Source organism: Octodon degus, unplaced genomic scaffold, assembly GCF_000260255.1.
Source record: "Octodon degus isolate 3935 unplaced genomic scaffold, OctDeg1.0 scaffold00002, whole genome shotgun sequence".
In the NCBI taxonomy this organism is placed as follows: Eukaryota; Metazoa; Chordata; class Mammalia; order Rodentia; family Octodontidae; genus Octodon; species Octodon degus.
In genome coordinates, this window is record NW_004524578.1 from 22,344,204 (window position 1) to 22,364,256 (window position 20,053).

The 20,053-nt window shown below is 41.5% G+C and overlaps 1 protein-coding gene across 1 annotated transcript in view; it reads left to right on the plus strand.

The window, feature by feature from the left end:
• Adamtsl3 (ADAMTS like 3) overlaps positions 1-16,184 on the plus strand; it is a 497,024-nt gene extending 480,840 nt beyond the window's left edge. Inside the window, exons 25-29 of the mRNA XM_023712415.1 lie at positions 438-621; positions 5,488-5,692; positions 8,388-8,479; positions 12,781-12,995; positions 14,351-16,184. Coding sequence (XP_023568183.1) covers positions 438-621; positions 5,488-5,692; positions 8,388-8,479; positions 12,781-12,995; positions 14,351-14,475 — 821 coding nt within the window. The 3' untranslated portion in view covers positions 14,476-16,184. The remainder of the gene's footprint in view (positions 1-437; positions 622-5,487; positions 5,693-8,387; positions 8,480-12,780; positions 12,996-14,350) is intronic.
• Positions 16,185-20,053: the final 3,869 nt, after the last annotated feature.

Below are 20,053 nucleotides of genomic sequence, written 5' to 3' on the forward strand. Positions count from 1 at the left end.
ATCCTTATCCTTAGCACGTAATTTCTGGTCCCTCTTTCTTCTGCTGAGCCACCTTTCGTTTCTCTGCCTGATCCATGTTTTAGAAATTGCCCTGGAGAGCCCTTCCTCGCTTGTCCTGTTGGCTCTTCTTGGAGAAGTCTCTCTGGGCTTTTCCTGGCAGACCAAACTGGCCTGCAATACCCCCTCTCTCTGACTGTATTCCAGAGAACCCCCTCCTGCCCAGCATTTCCATCAGTAGTTACAGTAAGTCTGCTGAAGGTGCCTACGATTTAGAGGACCTCCTTGCGCTGTGGAATGGCTTTCTCTGTGTGCTGCTTGAAAACCCAGACAGGCAGCTAACCTGAAAACAGGTCCTGGTGGTCTTTGGCCATATCCTCTCCAGCCCATCATCATTTCCTACTTGGGGGCTGTCATGACATTTCATTTCCTTTCTACAGAGCCTTTTTGGGAACCTGGTAACTGGACACATTGTTCTGCCACCTGTGGCCACTTGGGAGTCCGCATTCAGAGACCCTACTGTGTGACAGCTGCTGGGCAGGAAGTGAGTACAGCTCTCTGTGGTCACCTCCAGAAGCCAAGGGCCGGGTTCCAGCCCTGCAACATCAGAGACTGCCCTGCAAGGTACGTGAGGTCACTCTTACAATGCCAACTTGTGGCTACTTTTTAAAGGGACAGCCCTCTGGGCACGTAGCTCAGTGGCATACAGTTCAGCATTTCCTCTGCGCCCGGTTTCTGTCTTACAGAAGAGAACACACCCAAGTCCTAGGCCTTCCAGTTCCAAAAGCCAGAATTTGAGCAGTCAGTCTGGTTGCAGAGCCCTGGCCCTTAGTCATCACTCATTCCTGCGCCCTGAACTCAGCACTGCTACTTCCTTATGCCGATAGCGAGTCTGAGATCCTGAACTCACTAGGCTCAACCCTGACAGTAAATCTGTGATCAATGACTTATTTCTAACGCCACAATGCCTGTCTCATGATATACTCTAAATATGAGTGGAATGAATGAATGATTGGACAGCATAGACCCTAGCAGATAGCTGGCCAAATGGCAGCAAAATCAACAGTCAAATAATTAACAAAGAGGTACTGACAGCCAGTCACCTGTGTCTAGGAAGACAGCAGGAAGCAGAGTCACACTGGAAAGCCAAGCTGCTGCCTGAGGCTGTTTCCAAGGCCGTTGGTATCCCGGGCATCCTGACTACTATGTCTCTCAATGCCCACTGTATGGATACTTCTTGTTTTATGACCCAGTTATCCTCCTGTGACTAGATTGTTAAATAAATTGGTTGCTAAATGAGGAATTATCTATATTATGCACATTACAACATTTGGAACAAAGAAATGGCCAAAGGAACCTCCAACTTAATTGACATTGCTTTACTTGCATAACACACAGCACTGTGATGTGTAGCAGAACATAAGATGACAGTACTATACAGTGTAATCAGAAAGTTATAGTACTATATAAACAAAGGTACTGTACACAAATAGACGTTGGTGCTCTATCATCAAGATGTACAGAACCGTACAAAAGGAGGCAGGTCAATAAATGTGAACGGTCATTAAGCAGGTATGTCATTAAACAAGGAGTGTCGATTTTATGCATCATGTTATCAAGATAGTTCAATTAGAATGATTTGTTTTTCTTAAGAACACATCCCCTCCAATAACCTTTAAAATAAAATACAGCAGCCACCAATGAATCATCATGTTGGCTGGGTTCAGCTGATACCTCCCATATCAGAAAAGACAGGGCTGAAATTTATTCAGAAAATCCAGGATAGCTCATGATATAGCAATAGTATAGAATACGCTTATCAATAGTCATGATTGCCCAATAGATGCAGTCCAAATGCTATCTTTAGAAAGTCTGTAAAGTGACTAGTCCTGCATGTCCTCACATGCCTTTTTCTGGCATCTAGCAACCTCCATGAATTCTTCAAGGTTATATTGATCTTACAGTTGGTAGTTGTGGAAGCTGTGACTTGAGGCTCATTAACAAAGTAGCTTCTGCATGTCATTGTAAGGGACCAATGAAAATAAGATATCATAAAACTATGAACCTGCTGGACTCTAAAAATTATTGTACATGTCCAACACCCTTGACAGCAAAGCTGGTCTTGATGGAGCCATTGCTCTATCTCTGTGGTAAATACTTAGGGGGATAGAAAGGCATATGAGGCATGCAGTAAATAGCCAGGAGGGTAAGAGAAAAATTAAACATATAAGACAACCACAGAGCCAATAATAACAATGATAATTAATTGTTCAATTGTTTCCTGCGATTCAGAAGTGTATGTAGAACCCTTGAGAAAATATATCCACCCACATGTTATGAGATGTTTCTGCATATCCGAGAGTTTTAAAGGTAACATCACTTCTATAGAATTTGTTTATATCTGGGAGTTTATTTACCTCCAAATGAACCAGTTTTATTGTCACCTGAGGATCTGTCAGAAGCAGTGATCCTTAGAAGTGAGCCCAGTAAGAAAAGTGCAGAGAAGGTTTTGTGGCCCTTTGACACTGCATCGTAAGTGATCAGTGGGACTTATAAGACTGTGCTCCAAATCACTCTCTTCTGTATCAAAACAGACAAAATATGAGATTGCATATTTTGCCTCAATAACCAAAAAAAAGTCAGTTTATTTTTCCACTAGTATCAGACATTATAGAGATAGTACATATTTTGAGCACATTTGCCTTTACATTGAATTTTGTGTTTATTTGCACAACGTGCTTAATGAATTGCCTAAAATGCAACTGGATACAACCATATCTCGTGTTCCGACCAAAATCTGTTCCTACAACTAGGGCACTAAATGAGGAAATGTATATAGTAAGTGTGTTGCAGTATTCAGGACAAAGAAGTGGTCAGAGCAAACTCCAACTTGATGACTTTGGTTTTATTTGTGTAACTCTTACATGCAGTACTGTGATGTATAACAGAACATAAAACTATAGTACTGTGCTGTACATACAATCAGCAAAAATTACAGAGCTGTAAGGTATACTGTATCAAAAAAGGCACTGAGGCCCTAAACAAGATATACAGAACTGTTGAAAGAAAGAAGAGAGAGAGAAAGAAAAGAAAAAAGGAGAAAGGGAGAAAAAAGAAAAGGAAAAAAGAGGTAGAGAGAGAAGAAAGAGAAAAAAGAAAGAAAAGAAACAAAAAAAGGAAGGAAGGCAGGAAAGCAGGAAGGAAGGAATGAAGAAAGGATGGAGAGAGATGGACTATAAATCCAAGTGGCGGGTCATAAGTCCGAACTCGTAGATCATTAAATGAGTATCTGTAATAAATGAGTATCAAAGAACGATCACATGCTAAGAATCACCCATCAGAAAGTGTGGAACTCACCCTACAGTAGTGGAGGGAACAAGAGGAAACTGGTTCACAGAGGAAACTGGATCTGAGGAAGCTGCTTTTTGTCAGTTCTTGATTTTTATAGAATAGATAAGATACACACTGGGACACTCAGCAGCAGCGATGTTTATTAAGTATTCTCAAGCCTTTTCACTAGGGTTAATAGGGTCATACACTTGCCTACCCGCTAGAGAAAACAGAGGTCACCCAGGCCCCCAGATCCCTGCACATCACAGTTCTTCCTCTTAACGTGTCTGTGCCATGATGCCTTCTGGTAGGGAAGAAGCCTTTGGCTACCTCCTCAGCAAGGTTTTTAAATATATAAATGAAACACATGTGGTTTACAAAAGAATGCACTTATATTGAAATATATTTCTTGAATTTTTTACAAATGAATGATACAGTAAGATATTTGCTTGTCTCTTAACACATTAACAATGTCTAGTTGTACTTTAATTTTAAAGTGGCAGGGGCTAGGGAGATAGCTCAGCAGCACAAGCACAAAGACCTGACAAGCACAAGGTCCTGAATTTGATTCCAGGTATAAATAAATAAACAAATAAACACACACACAAACTGGCATGAATGTAAATGTTTTGAGATTACATAATTATAATGTGATATTGAAATGCCTTTAATTTCCATTGATAACAAAATCTCGGGTACCACTGTTTTGGTGTGTGCCGTTTTTTTTTGTTTTTTTTTTTTCAAAGTTTTATTGACAAACAGATAGCAATGAGACAGTTTCAAATCAAATCGGAAGGACAGTTTCAACAAATAATACACTGCATACATTCTTCCTAGTGGTTAATTGCTGTACAAGATACAGACTTGAGATCCTATTTACAAACACCATTAGAACAAATCATTCTATTCATTAAGAGAATGCAACTATATATCTATCCCAACCTCTTTGAATACACAGATACAAAATGGACATTCATCTGTATACCCCATTTTTTCTAAGTTCCGTTATTGAATATTATAGGTGTGTAAACTCAGCAAAATATTCTAAAAGAGTCCAGTAGCCTATAATAGCATTGGGTCTTATATTTAACTGGCAATGTCAGAAATTATTGACCTGAGTCCCCCACAGCTCAACTTAACAGCATGGCTTTATTTCTTATATTTCGACTTCATACTTTTCTACTGGATGGTTAAGACCAAGGTAAAGCAGGACCTATGCAACAAGAGTTGTAGCTTTTTGGTCTGAGAAGGTCAGTGAAATGCCCTCAGGATTTGTCCTGAGATCCTGTACCTCAGATTGTAGAACCTTCATCAGTGCAGCCATGTGGATGAGTCACGGCCATTGCTTGGCCAATGTGCTCTCTGTGAAAGCCTGAGAGAGTGTCTTCTCCCCATGTGACTCTCCTTAGGCCCACTCTACGTCATCGATCACTTTCCTCTTTGGCCCCATGTGTGCCGTTTTTAATCACTGAAGGACATACTCAATTACATTTATACTCAGTGGCCAAGAATAAGCCCTTGTATAACTATGGAGCTTGTTTAGGAAGATCTGCTTCTCAGGACCCCAGTAGGACAGTGGACACCTTCAGTAACAAACTATTCAGTGCCTCAAAGATGTGCACATCTATGTTTAGCCTCCTATAGTCATCAAAGTTTAAACTTTAGGGCCAGATAAATCTAAAGTCCAATCCTAGCTCTATTGCTAGTATAGTTATGTGACCATAGCAGATTAATTTAGCTAATTATTTGTAAGAAGGAAAAAACATAAAAAGGTAAGTATACGTTAGAGCAAACAGCACATAGCACTTTAGAAATATTTTCTTCCTCTGCTTTCAATGAATGGAGATTGCTTTTTTGAAATTTCCATGTAATTTTGCCCTGGCTACACCCTCTGGGGCCATACAAGTGACTGTTCTTCCCTAAACCTGAAGATAACTAGCCCAGCCCTATAATGATCTCTCCACATGGTGAGTTTGTTGTTCCTGAGTCAGAGTATGTCTGAGAAGAAGATAGGGATTATCTGTGCAGCTGCCCTTTCCCATGAGGATGGGTGACAGCCCTGGAATGATCTCAGTATTAGGTCAGCTCCTTCTTTTGACAAGCCCATCCGTGAGGTCCAGCATACCAGTCTTACTAAGGCCTTGTAGTCTTTGTTCCTAGGTGGTTCACAAGTGTGTGGTCAGAGTGCTCTGTGTCTTGTGGGGAAGGGTTCCACAGTCGGCAAGTGACATGCAAACAGACGAAAGCCAGCGGAACTGTGCAGGTGGTGTCACCAAGTGCATGTGACCCTAGTGACCAGCCTCTGGGAAGAAAACCATGCTCTGGTCAAGCATGTGCTCAGTGGGTCACGGAACCAGGCAACCAGGTAATCTCTTGTGTGGATGGGACTTTCTATAATCATCTCGTTTGCAATAAAGTTTTTTATAGGGTGGAGGAATCTGATTGATCTGTAAACTGAAATTACATCTCTGGCCTCAAGGTCTGCATTTGGAAATGACAGTGTCTCTGTCTTCCAGTATAAAGTTAGGTTCTCCAAATACAGTAGACCCAGCTACACAATAATAAGCACTCAATAACAAATGCACAATAACAGAAACTCCAGGATGAATCCATTGAGCAGTAGGAATAAAAACAGCCTTCAAGAAAAGGAAGGGGTGGGGCGATAGCTCAACAGTCTAAGTGTCTGCTTGGCAACCCAGTTCGACCCCTGGTACTGCATGCTGTGCCCGGCCACCCCTAGGCACGCTGAGCCAGCCACTGAGACTGGGACTGGTGGCTTATGCCTGTAATCCTAGCACTGAGGAGGCTGAAACAGGAGAATCACTATGAGTTTAAGATGTATAGTGAGACCCTGTACCAAATAAATGAAAAAAAGATTAAAATAAGAGTAGGAATATGAATGATATCAGCAAAACCTCAGAACTCATACACCAAAAGCCACCCTAAAGAAAATTATTTTAATTAAAATGCTTGGTAATATAAACATTATGTAGTACAAACATATATTGATAAAGTGATCTGAAATAAATGCTTAATAAAACAATGTTCTTAATATACAGAAATTCTTAAAAATATAACACATTATTAAGCTACATAGAATAAATGTTGGAGTAATAAAAGTTCTATTACATTCCTGTATGGAAAATGTCAATATGGATAAATTGAACTTTATCAGAACTAAAACTTTTATTCTGCAAAAGATATTATCAAGAAAGTTTAAAAAAAAAAGAAAGAAAAAAGAAAATTATGGGGCTGGGGAGATAACTCAGTAGAATAAGTGTTTGCCTAGCAAGCACAAGGGCCTGAGTTCAATCTCTGGTTCTGCCAAAAAAAAAAAAAAGAAAAAAAAAGAAGAAGAAGAAGAAAAAGAAAGCAAACAGATGACAGAATGAGAGAAAAGACTGAAACATATCTGGAAAGAAACACATATCCAAAATACATTTTGAAAACTATAACTCAAAACCACAAATAACCCAATTAAAAGATGAACAAAAGGGCCTAGGGATATAACTCAATGGCACAAGTGCCTGCCTAGCAAGCACAAGGTCCTGAGTTCAATTCCTGGTACCCCTCCAAAATATCTATATATATATTATATACATATATATATGAGTATATAATATATATTATGTATATTATATATTATATATGAGTTGTATTTCTTGATTAAATATTTACAACCAACCAATAACCATATAAAAAGATGCTTGATATTAGTCACTAGGGAAGAGCCAACCAAAAAACTAGGATGGCATTAGTTTAGAAAAAAAGATATTTCTGGAAGCAAGGGCTTCCATGGAACCAGAACCTTCAGACACTGCTGGTGGGAAGTAGAGAAGGGCACAGCCACTCTGGAATACAGTTGCACAGGCCCTCAAAAGGTTGCACATCAACTGTAATATGGCCCAGGAATTCCATTCTGAGATACATATCGAGAGAAATTAAAACATAAGTCCATATAACAACTTGAACAAAAATGTTCATAGCAGAATTGCTCATAATAGCCAAAAAAGTAGAAATAACACAAATAAAAATACCCTTGAAATAAGGAAACACAGATAAGTAAACTGGAGTGTTTATACGGTAGAATGTTATTTTTTGCCTCTAAAAGAAATGGAGTGCTGGTTCACTGTCAGGCATGGAGGAGTTGAGCGCTGGGTTAAGAGCGAGTCAAGCACCTCATACTGCATGACTGTGTGGCCAGAACAGGTAGCACATAGAGCCTAACAGTAGACCCATCGGTGCCGAGCCCAGGGACAGAGGAAGTAGGAATTGGGGTGCTCACTGAAGTATTTTATTACATTTCATGGGGATGATGTTAGTGTTGTAAAATTGATTGTGGTAAGGCAACTCTGAAAACCATGAGATTGGGTGAATTAAATGGTAGTTTGCATTAATCATGCCCAAGAAAGCTGTTAGTTTAAAAGATAGAGAAAGCTTCACTTTCTCTAATAAGAAAAATACATTGAAGCAGACACTAGACACGAAGTATACACCAAATTCAATACTGACCTGATAAAGAGCTAATTGTAAAAGGAATGAAACACCAATAAAACTGTCATAATATTAAAACTATCATGATGGGAAAGACCTCTGCAAAAGTAGAACAAACTATGAGGAAAAGTTGATAGACATTAGGGCTATGTAAAAATTGAACAACTGAAGATCACACTTTGAAAACCTTGCTTCCCTGTAATTGAAGTCACCTGAGCACACAAGCCTCTATTTGGCTCTGAACAGAAAAGCCCAAACCTGGCAAGTGACGTGGTTCTAAGCGTAGGTGCTTCCAGACTTCATTAAGCCAAATCAGTTTTAGATTCCCTGTCCTTTGCCCACCTCTCCCCATCTGGTTGAAGTTTCAGGGGGCAAAAGGAGAGGAGAAAGTGTGGATATCCTCCAGGTTCTGCAGAAGGAGTGTCTGGGCTGCTATACCGGTCTCTGACCCTCTCCTAATCTGTGGGACAGTCGTCCTCCTGCAGCTGGCCTTTGGCTGTCCTGCCTCCTCTGTGACTCTGCACACAGCATGTGTGGTCCATGCTATGTTTGCTTCTGTTCTCCAGTGTCCTGGACACTGCTTGGGCCATGTGGCGAAGATACAGCAACATCACACAGCGTGTGGACCCCGCAACAGCTCTGACTGCAAGGAGAGGAGGTACTGGGCCCACCCTGGGGACAGCCTGGACTCTACCTGCCTCAGTCAGGGACCGAAGCTCTCTAGAAATGGAATTGTTAGGTTTACCTTTTTAAAAATCTTTTGGAAAGAGGGTTTCACTATGCAGTTGAGACTAGCCTTGAACTTTGTCACCCAAGCTGGCCTTAAATTCCTAGTGATCCTCCTGCCCCAGCCTCCTGAGTGATGGGATTACAGGTGTGCACCAGTACATCTGCCTACCACTTCTCATAATTAATGATTTCTATTATGCTGTTTTAGAGCTGTTCTTAGCAGTAAATGTTCTCCTGAACTCTTAGTCAATAGGTACTACTTATAATTACAGTTATTTGAAAGTTAAGCATAGAAAGAAAACATCCTAGGAGAGAAAATATGGTAACACTGAGAATAGAAAATTTTTCTCTATATATAAAAACTTGGTATGAAATATCTCATTTAGTTTTACAGATTAAATCTTTCCAGTGTTCTCTGGAGCTATTGTATTCCCTTGTTTTAAAACTGTTTGGATTAGGATGTTGACACAGTCATTCCTCTGAAAATAAACCTTTATTTCATGAAGGGGCTTAACCAAGAGAGGATTTTTTTTTTTTGTCACATCTAAAGAGCAGGAAGGTGGTGTAGGGAGAAGAGCTTTGCCTTTGGGGTCATCCAGAGATGTAGGCTCTTCCCATCTGGCAGCTCCCCCACTCTAGAGAGTGGTGGCCTGGCAGCAAGCAGCGGGAGAACGTCCCAGAGGGCACACAGGTTGGGGTGCTGTGGTGTCCTGTCATTCTCCTGTTGGCTGATCTTGGGTTGTCTAGCTCCCTACTTTGCAGCCTGGGTATTATCACATGGGTGACTTTCTGGCTAGCATGGTGTCTGTGTTGAGGCACTTCTTATTTATGCTTCCACATCCAGCTATTCTTTCCTCCTCCACATCCTGAGTGTTGGGGGAGAAAAAGGATGATATTGACAGCTGGTTTGGTTACCATTTAATCCTGCAGCCAGGTTTGGCAGCGAGAGCGAGCTGCATTTCTTATTCCTCCTGAGGCAGATGCAAGCCAGAGCTCTTCTGTTGGGAGCGTTTTCCACATCCAGCCCCAGCTCCTACTTCACAGAAAGGATCCAGACCACACACAGATCCCTGGGCATTTGCAAAGACATATTTACAACACAGTTAGCGATGAGTGGGCTGAGCTTTTTATGTTACCATGCCATACTTAGTTTTCATAAATTTGCTTTTTCTACCAAAAATACAAAGTATTCCCCCATCTTGGTTGACAAAAATTGACTGTATGATTTGAAGTGTTATATTTAATATTCCATTGGGATGGACATTTGTTTTATATATTTTGCTATTGCAGGTGTGCTGCAGTTAACATCCTTTGTACATGAAAGGAGATATTTTAATGGGTTCAGTTTTTAATTATGGGATCAAATTGATAAGCATGTTCGTTTGGATACTGCCAAACTGCCATCAAAATGCCTTCACTACCAATATGTGAGAATTACCCCCTCTTTATCAATGTCATATACATTTTCCTTCATCCAAAAAGTTTTTTGCCAATCTGATAAATTGGAAATTGTATCTCATTATAGTTTGTACTTGTCTGATTTTTTTATATTAGATACATTATGGTGCCTTAATATTTTTTTCTTGAATCCATCTTCTTTTTCCATTTTTCCACTATTACCTTTGGCCAGGCCACCTGGCCGCTGTCTCTCACCTGGGCACAGCTGCAACCACCAGCTGGGCTCTCTCCACCCACCCTTGTGTTTCCAACCCACCTTCTGTACTACAGCCAAGCAAATGTTCCAGGATGCAAATCTGATCATACCACCAGCTCCCTGCTAGGCTAAAAGCATTTTCGAGGCTTTGGCTGTTCCTAAGAGGATGACAGGTCAAAATCCTGCATGTAACCTAGGAAACACCATGTGCTCAAGCCTGCTTCTCTTCAGAGCCACACCTCAATCCTTCTGTCTTTGTGCTCTGGCCACAATGTCCTTTTAGTGCCTTGGACTGAACAGAAATGAGAAATGGAGGAAAACTGGTGGAACAGCTGCCATTCCTGCATTCATGCTTTATGTAGAGAAACACAGAGCCCCAACTGACGGTGTGCATGGCTTGGGGCTCAGACCTGGCCCGAAAAGTGCTGCCCTCTGCTGGGCCAGCTATGTGTCCCCTCACTGAATCCTGAAGGATCTGCCTCTGACAGGATCTGGGCTCCAGCTTCTGTGCTCCTTGTGCAACTCAGCCCTTGTCCTTAGGATGGCCTTGCTACCTTAGAGGAGAAGCTTGTGTTAGTTAAGGCCCTGTGGGATAAAAATAAGTCAATCTGGAATGGTTTCTGCAAAGAAGGCAAGAAATTGTGAATGGCAGGAGTACCCAACACTTATCTATAACAATTGATATCCTCTTAAATATATTCTTCAAGGTTTTTTTTTTTTTTTTTTTAATATTTGTTCAATCTTTTCCAGGGGAAAAGCTAATCTCTGCATAGGGAGATCATTGATGAGTATTTAATCTTAGTTGTTCAAAGTGACAGTTGTAGGCCCTTAAGATGCAGGCCAAGACTGCTGCTGGGGAAAGCAAGCAGTCAACAGGACACGCTCCTCTAACCGCAACTCTAAACCTTATAAATAGATTGGTGGGAACATAATTTTCTGTGAACGCTTTGGTAGAGTCTCCCCCTACTGGTTAATATAAGTTTTGCTTCCAATTCTGTGTAATAACTGCATCATACTTCTTCTTAGACAAGTTCAGGCTCTCGCAATTTTCTTAGAGAAGTTTAGGTTACAGTTCCCAGGGGTGTTTCAACATTTCTCATAGATTTATGTATGCTGATAAGGAGCCTTTAGTAGGTGTACAAAAATATCCCAGACCTCAGGAAGGATTGAAACCAAGAAATAAAGACATATTTTTTTCCTCTTCTTTCATCCATGATAGTGTATAAGTATTTATTTAAGTCTTTGCTATTTATAATGACTCTTTTTCTCTTTTCTATTTGGCCCAGCTTAAGAGCATATGTCTTGTTCCAGTAACTTCCAGATTCCTAAGAAAAGGACAGTTACGGAACCAGCCCAAGCTTGGGCGTCTTCCCTTTAGCTATGGGGCTGGAGAAACTTCTCATTCAGCACCAGGACATCTCCTAGGGTCCCTGTCCTAGGAGACACAACAGAAATGCCGCCGAACCTCCCCACCCCCTAGCTGCCTATACCCTCCAGGGTAAACATCTGCTTGGAAATTAGAGACCACTGACTGTCTAGCCTGCTGGAGGAGGCAGAAGCATTGGGGGGTGTTCTGCTTTCCAAGCAGTGGCCTGTAGCAGGTCCAGGTACAAGCCTGGGAAGAGCCTAACACTTCTGTGAGGAGAGGAGACGGTGCTCATGCGATTGCTGCTTAGGCGGGAGGGTGTATCTGGTGTTTATAAAAACAGAAAACTTAAGCCTTGTTAACAAATTTAAAGTGGTTTATTGGTGGCATGGCTGTAAATAATTCTCCTGGTTGCACAAATTGATCTGTGGCAGCTCAGTCAGGAGGGCCTATTTTCAAAGAGTGTGTGTGTGTGTGTGTGCGCGCGCGTGCGTGCGCGCGTGTGTGTGTGTGTGTGTGTGTGTCCTGGTGTTGGAAATTGGTGAAAACATGGGGTTTTCAGCCCAATCCTTTTTTTTTTTTTTTTTTTTTTACCAGAGTGCATCTAGACAGGGACTGTCAGGCACTCTAGATTACATGGCATAGAAGCAAGGGGTGGCTCGGTTTGAACTGGAATTCTTGAAGAAAGAGGCCTCATGATTGCCAGGGGTTGGGGAGACAAGTGTTCCCCAGAGGCAGCTCTACCTTGGGACTCGGTGGGAGTAGCTCACACTGCCTCCTGCTGGGGCAGTTTGGCCACTGGTCAGTCCCCACCATATGTTTTGAGCTTTATTTGGCATCAGAGGTTTATTTTATTCATTTCACTTCCTTGTATCCATAAAAAGGTTTATATGCATACCAAATTAACTTTTTAATCAATAGGCCTTCCTCATCTCCTTCTGTCATGTATTCATGGTAGCTTCCAGAACCTCCCTACTGTATCTATGGCAGCTGAGTAGACTGTGTGGTCATTTCAGTGGCTTTACAAATTAGCTTGGTTCTGACACCATCCAGCTGTCTTTGCCATGGTCATGATTAGACCACTCCTATGGCTAGTGCCCACCAGCGCCTAATGAGCAGGGTCTTCACTGGCAAGCCTTTGCAGAGACATGCGTCGTGGGGCGAATGCCTTGACCTGCCACTCCTTGCTCACATTCTGTTTCTGTTCCAGACCTGCCCTCAAGAGGAACTGCACGTCCAGGGCCTGTGAGGTGTGCTGGCGCACGGGGCCCTGGCGGCCTTGCACAGCAGCCTGTGGCCGTGGCTTCCAGTCTCGGAAGGTAGACTGTGTCCACATGCAGAGCTGCAAAGCTGTGGCTGACAGTCACTGCACTCCGAGAAAGAAGCCAACTTCCTGGCAGCACTGCCTTGGCCCTTCCTGTGATAGTATGTACCCTCTCAGGTACCATCGCTGGCCCATGGCCTGGCCTCCCTCCTCAGTGACATCAGTGGGGGATTCAGAAGGGATGTGGTGGCCTGGGACAGCAGACTCAGGTGTTCCTGTTCTCTAGGAAGGACCAGCTGGGTCAGTAGGGCTTCTAAGCCTGGTAGTCTCCTGTGTGGAGCCAGAGAGGCAGTGGCTGGGCTTAGGAGCTGCACCTATGTGCTGAGGTAATAGGGAACAAGCTATATGGTAAACGCTTAAATTTTTAAAAATGTATTACAGTAAAAGATAAATCGCCATGAGGTCCCCTTTGAAACACTCCCCCTTTGCAATATATAATTTTTATGCATTTGGTACAGGGTCATGCTACACAGCTCAGACTTGTAGTGAACCTTTTCTTTTAGCTAGGATTATAGGCATATACCACCTTGCATGGTCTCTGTGGCCCACTCACCAAAGTGGGGTGGGCCAGCATGGCATGCAGTACCAGGAATCAAACCTGGGCCCTTGCGCTTGCCAGGCAGGTGCTCAGACTGCTTAGGCATTTCTCTGGCCCACTCCCATTTGCTTTGAGCATACACAGCCCATCTTTCTTACCACTTTCTGAAGCAGCTCTGGAAGTCCTCTTTCCTGAGTATCTATATAAGAAGTGACCAAAAATAAGGTGATACAGCCGCTAAGTGTCACCTACTAGAGAGGTAGGATTGTAAAAACATTAGGGTGAGTCCTTGCCTACCTTTTCCACTAGATCTGGCACCATGTGACTTCTGACTTGTCCCCAAAGTCACAATAACCATAAAAGGTAAACATTCTGAAGCGATTCAGGACATTGAAGTAGCCATGAAGGCAAAACTAAAGGCATTCATTAAAGAGGACAGAGGATTTCTAGAACTGCTTCAAAAAGCGGCTGGCATGATGGACAGGTGTGTTCAACAAAGGGAGGATTGTGGGGGAGGTTAATGACAACGTGTCTTTGGCTGTGTCACATTTTTAAAATGTAAGCACTCCTAGTATTATTGTATCACATCCCATACATAGCGAGTTGAATTGTATGTTACTTTCTAGAGAGCAGAACCTCGCTTTGGTGAGGACCCCATGAATGGTCCAGGGCTCCATTAAGCCGCAGATGCTCTGAGCTGAGAGGAGCCGTGTGGCTGGAGGAGCTATGAGCTCCTAGAGCTCTGCAAGGCAACTTGATTGGGCTGGAAGTGAGTCGCGTGCACTTCTGGTTCCAGTGCCACAGCCCAAACCCAGGCTTGTTTCTTCTCTTCAACATTGTCCTTCATTGTATGGCTTTTGGTCCATTCAGAGGACTTTCTCACTAGGTCTCTAAGGATTTGCTATCCTTTCTCTGCAGGGGACTGCACAGACACGACTCACTACTGTATGTTCGTGAAGCATCTTAACTTGTGTTCCCTGGACCTCCACAAACAAAGGTGCTGCCGCTCGTGCCAAGCGGGGAAACCTTTGGCAGGGTTGTGACGCTGCCCCAACGAGAAAGGAACAACACAGAAGGTCTCATACCCATGTCTCTGGTTGAAAAACACATATTTCCTGAAGACTGTTGATTCTGTGATTAAACCAAGTTGATGCAAAACACCATTTTTTCAGATTTTGTAAAGTGAAATTTTCCCATAGCTGGTTTTTTATTCAACTCTTATAAATGATATATTCTGGGATTAATGAAAACACCACAGCACATGAGCCAGCGTACTTGGGACTCTTCCTGTCCACTTGATAGGGAAGTCAGCAAGATCATGATTGCTTCATCACAAAATGGGACTCACAGCCTAGCACGCAGCAGTGTCTCCTGAAGATTTGGGAAACACAGTGACTGCTGACTCTTCTCTGCAGCTACAGAGTTTCAACAAGTTCATAAGGCATTTACAATTTTAAAGCTTGGGCCAGTAGTTGTTCGGATGTTGTTGCTCATGGCATTTTCATAGATCCTTTAATCTGTGAAAGTAAGAGTCTCTCTGGACAGGTGTATGACACTGATGGGTCCAAGGGACAGCATCTGATCCTTGCTCTTAGGGCACTCATGGAAGGAAGCACAGTGGTTGTTGCTGCCACTTTCATAAATACCGAAATCTATTCATAACCAAACCAGGCATCTTGGAAATCAGAGAAGAGGGACGTTCACCTTTTCTATTGATTTTGAAGTCTATTGAAAGTCTTCTTCTAAGAGCTGTGAATGAAACTTTTACTAAGCACTATTCTCTTGCACAAAATGGTAATTCAGATCCTTATTAGACCTAATTTATGTATGGAGTAGTCTTCCTGAGGATTTTTATTTTGGAAAGTTTATAAGAAAGTAATCTAAATAAGAAATGTGGTAGTTGAAAAAGAGATGTTTATAGTAAATAACTCTTGATTTGAGCTGATTCTTCAATAAATCCAAAGTAAATTTGGGTTGGATAGAGGTGACACCTTGGGGACCAAGAGGTAGAGTTAGGGTTTGAGTTAGACCTTGGGGAAAATTGGGGATTAGTTTAAATTTGAGATTAGAAATAAAACTGGGTTAGATAAGAAAGGAAGTTAAGTTGAGGCGAAGGTTAGAGTTGGCTTTGAGGATTAGGGTTCAGGTGAAGGCCAGGTTAGGACAGAGCTGGGTGGGTCTTGGGCTGGGGCCAAAGCTGGTGTTGGTCATGGTGTCAGGGTGGAGGTGAGGTCTGGAGTGAACGTTGCTGCTGGTATAGGTTCCAGCCAGCACCAAACCATAAGCTCTAAAGCTGGTTTGGGTGTGAGGACCTTTTCCTGGTATTCTATGCATTGTGGCTTTAGAAGGCCCAACCCCCGAGGAAGTGGTCACTTATTCATTCAGTGTCCCGGCTGCCTGTGCCCTGCTGCCTACTGTCTGCTGGCAGCCGTGTCCCTGAAGCAGACTGTACTGGACCTTGTTCCCCGTCACCAAGCACCCTGGCTTTTGATCTGTCCACCGACTCACTCGTGCGTCTCTCTTGTGCTCTGAGCACCGCGTCTCTTCTGTCCTGACTGCAGCCTCACTGACACTGGGATGAGCACTACTGTATGTGGAGGGTTTGGTGACAGAGAACGGATGTGGGAGTGGGGAGGACACCCCAGCCCATGACTTGTTGATTGCCAATCACATTTGATTGTGAATGGTTATTAAATTAAGAGAAAGATCATTTGTAAAATACTCTTTGTATATATTTATTATATGACTTAAAGGTGCAATATTTTATTTTGTACAGTATGTAATAAAAACGGAACATATATTTTTCTTACTAACAAAATTTCTTATTAAATTGCTCTGCCTTTGTATTTAAAATTTGAAGTTACTGTTTTTCATTTGCTGTTTTACTTTTGTTATCATCTGGATGACATCCCTATGTACTGTATTTCACTACTGTTTTTATAATATAAGGTGATGCTTCTCTTTTATGATTCCTAAGTAATTCAGAAATAAATTTACTTTGATATTCAGTGGCATCCTTATAAATGTGGGTGGCTTATTTTTGTTGTGTTTTGGGGGTCTTGAGTGTTGCCATCTCGCTGTTCTTCTACTGGGAACCCTAAGAAGTCTGGTCCCTTGAGCTGGGCTTCAGAGTGTGGGTTGCAGGTCCAGAAGAGACCCCACAGAACTCCTTTCATGCCATCTTCCTGACTTTCACATCTCTGAGTCCTATGAAGAAGAATGTTGAGGACAGATGAAGTTGAAAGAAGTCCTGAACAGCCTGAAGTGGGTGGTAGTTGGGAAAACAAGAGGTACTGTGTGTGTGTGTGTGTGTGTGTGTGTGTGTGTGTGTGTGTGTTGTATAAACTTTATTTTTTAGAGTATTACCTAAGAGATTTCTCATCTGCACCTTGCCCTAGCACCTAGATTACCTCCTCCAACATCAGCAGCTGCATCAGGGTTTTATGTTTGTTACTGTTGATGAAACTACATGAACATCATAATCAATGTCCAGTTTCCATGAGGGTTCCTTGTTGGTATTATGAGTCCTGTGGGTTCAGATAGATGTATATATTAACAGGCATCCATTATTATATTACCAAGAAGACTTAGTTTCAATGCCGTAAAAAATTATTCTCTGCTTTCACTGGTACTTTCTCCTGTTTGGAGTTAATTTTGTGAAAGATGTGGGTCAGTGTCTGTTTTATTTTCTTGTGTGTGATACGTCCAGTTGTTCCACCACCATTTGTTGAAAAGATTCTCTTTGTTCCACTGTGTTGATTTTGCCATTTTCTCAACACCAGTTGACTATATTGCTGTGTGCTTGTGTCCAAGTTGTCTAATTCATCTTGCTGTTTCCTTCTGTTCCACCAATACCACACTATCTTGATTATTGTGGTCTCAAATCTTTAGGTAGTGTTAAGCCTGAAACTTTGTTCTTTTCCTTCAATATAGCATTAATAGTTTGGGTCTTTTGCATTTCTGTATAAACTTTAAAATAATTTTTTCAATATCCAAGTGTCTAAAAGCTTGCTAAGATTTTGATGGGAGATTATAGAGAACCTTCAGGTCAAGTTAGAAAAATTGACTGTATTGAGTTTTTCTCTGGCGTAACATAGACTAACTCCATTTATGTAGTTGTTCTTTGATTTCTTTCATCAGAGATTTGCAGTTTTCTCATATATATTTATACATATTTTGTTACACTGATACCTAAGTATTTTATGGTGGATAGTGCCAATTAAATATTGTGCTTTTAATTTCATTTTTCATTAATGCTATGTAGAAAAGCAGTTGACTTTTATTTAGGTTGCGGGCCAGGGTGGAGGTGGGGGGTGAACCTAGCACCTTGACTGTGCTAGCCACGTTCTCCACCCCAGCCAGGCAATTGGCTCTTTTATATTAAACACTGTAGGCAACATTACTGTCATAATCATGTATTAGTTCCATGATTCCTAAAAGTTGGTTCTTTTCGGTTTTCTACGTAGGTGATCATGTCACGAGTGCAGAAGGTTGCATTTTTCCTTGTCCACCTCTACTTTTTAGTTGCTTTCCTTATCACATTTGCCTGGACTTCTAGTATGATGTTGGACATGAGTGATAAGCAGGGGATCTTGCCTCGTATCTCAGCCAAGTGGGAAATCTTGGCATTTCTGGTCATTAGGCATAATGTCAGTTGCAGAGATTGTGTGGAAAGCATCACGCTGAGAATGTTTTTCTCTTTTCCTAGTTGATTGAAAGCTTTTGTCATGAATGCATGTTGAATTTTAACAAATGATTTTTCTGTATCCTTGGATATGACCATGTGATTTTTCTTTTGGTTGATGTGATTAATGACATTAATTGATTTTTGAATGACCAATCAGGCCTGTGTAGTTGTGATAAATCACACGTAACCATAGTGGCTACTTCTTTTAAGCTATTGGAATTAATCTGCTCATGTTTTGGTGAGTATTTTTGCATCTATGCTCATAAAAATTACTGGTCGGTAAGTTTTTTTTAACTATGTTCATGTGGCTATAGTATTGCAGTGATGCTGCCTTCTTAGAATAAGTTTGGATGTATCATATTGAGCACTTGGAAGTATTTTATCCTTCGAAATTGACTGTAGCAAGTTGATGTCTTTTTTTTCCTTAAGTGTTCAATATAATTAACCAATGAATATATCTGTGCCTGTACTTCCTGTTTTTTAATATTGTCAATTATTGATTCAATTTCTTTTTTATGTATTTAGTACACAGTCTACAGGGTCTCATTATACAGATCAAACTCATAGCGATTCTCCTGTTTTCAGCCTCCCAAGTGCTAGGATTACAGGTGTGCACCATCATGCCCCGTTTCAGTCAGTGTCTCAGTAGGCCCCAGGTGCAAGGCCAACGTGACACTCTCATTTTCTTTAATAGATACACCTATTGAGATTATGTATTTCTTTTTGTGTGAGTTTTAGCAGATTGCTTATTTTTGCTTGTATGGAGAGGTTGGATGCAATTCTTATTTTTTTTTTCCTTGTTATGATTTAGACCTAAACTGTAGGGCTAGGCATGGTAGAGCACCCTTATAATCTCAGCACACAAGAGACTAAGACAAGAGGATCACTAAGAGATGAGTAATTTTCCTTCTCTAAGCCCTTCCTTGAAGCCAGTCAACCATGAACTGAGCCCTCATAAATCATGAACCAAAATAAACCTTTCTACCTTTTAAATTCTGACTATTGGGTATTTTGTGCCAGTATCAAGAATATGACTAATCTGCTACACGCCTCTAATACCTGAGGCTTTTTATTCCTTTGAGGATTTTTTCTTATATTTGATTTGATTGCAGCATGAAATGATCTATGTAAGTATAGTTTTTAAACCCTATTTTCTGCATATTTGTTTTCTGTTTTAGCACTTACTCTTTTGGTGATCTCTTTTTGTGTCTCACACAAATTTTGGGAAATCCTTAGCTGTTTGTCTCTGCCTCTATCCATGTTTCTCTGTCTTTTCTCCTGTGTCTGTGTGTCTCTCTCTGTGTCTGTCTCTCCCTGTCCACCTCCTAGTTCCATATATTATGTCTTTTGCAGTCTTCTTATACATAGTTCTCAGATATTATTTTCTTTTTTAGCCTTTGTTTTTCCATTTTGCTGATGTCCATGAGATGCTCTCAGACTCAGAGAATGTTTTCCTCAGCTGAATCTAGTTTATACTAATAAGCCCATCAAGGAATCCTTCAGGTTTTTTTAGGGGGGGGTTGTTTTGTTTTGATGCCTTGATATGGGGTCTCACTATGGAGTTCAGTGTAGTACCCAGGACTGAACTTGGGTCCTTGCACTTACCAAGCAGGCACTTATGCTGCCAAGCTATCTCCCTGGCCCCATCCTTTATTTTTGTTATACTGGCTTTCCATTTCCAGCATCTTTCTGGTACCTAGATTTTCCATCTCTCTGCTTAAATTGTCTATCTGTTTTGCATGCTATCTACTTTATCCATTAGAGTCCTTAGCATAGCAATCAGCGATGTTTTAAATTACAGTAAGTCCTTGGCTTAAGAACATTCCAGTTGCGAACCTTCACAGACAGGAACAGACCTCACGTTATGAACATTTGTAGATGATTCCTAGATGAGAACAGATCACGAGAGTGGCTCACCTGTCCAGCAGACATCG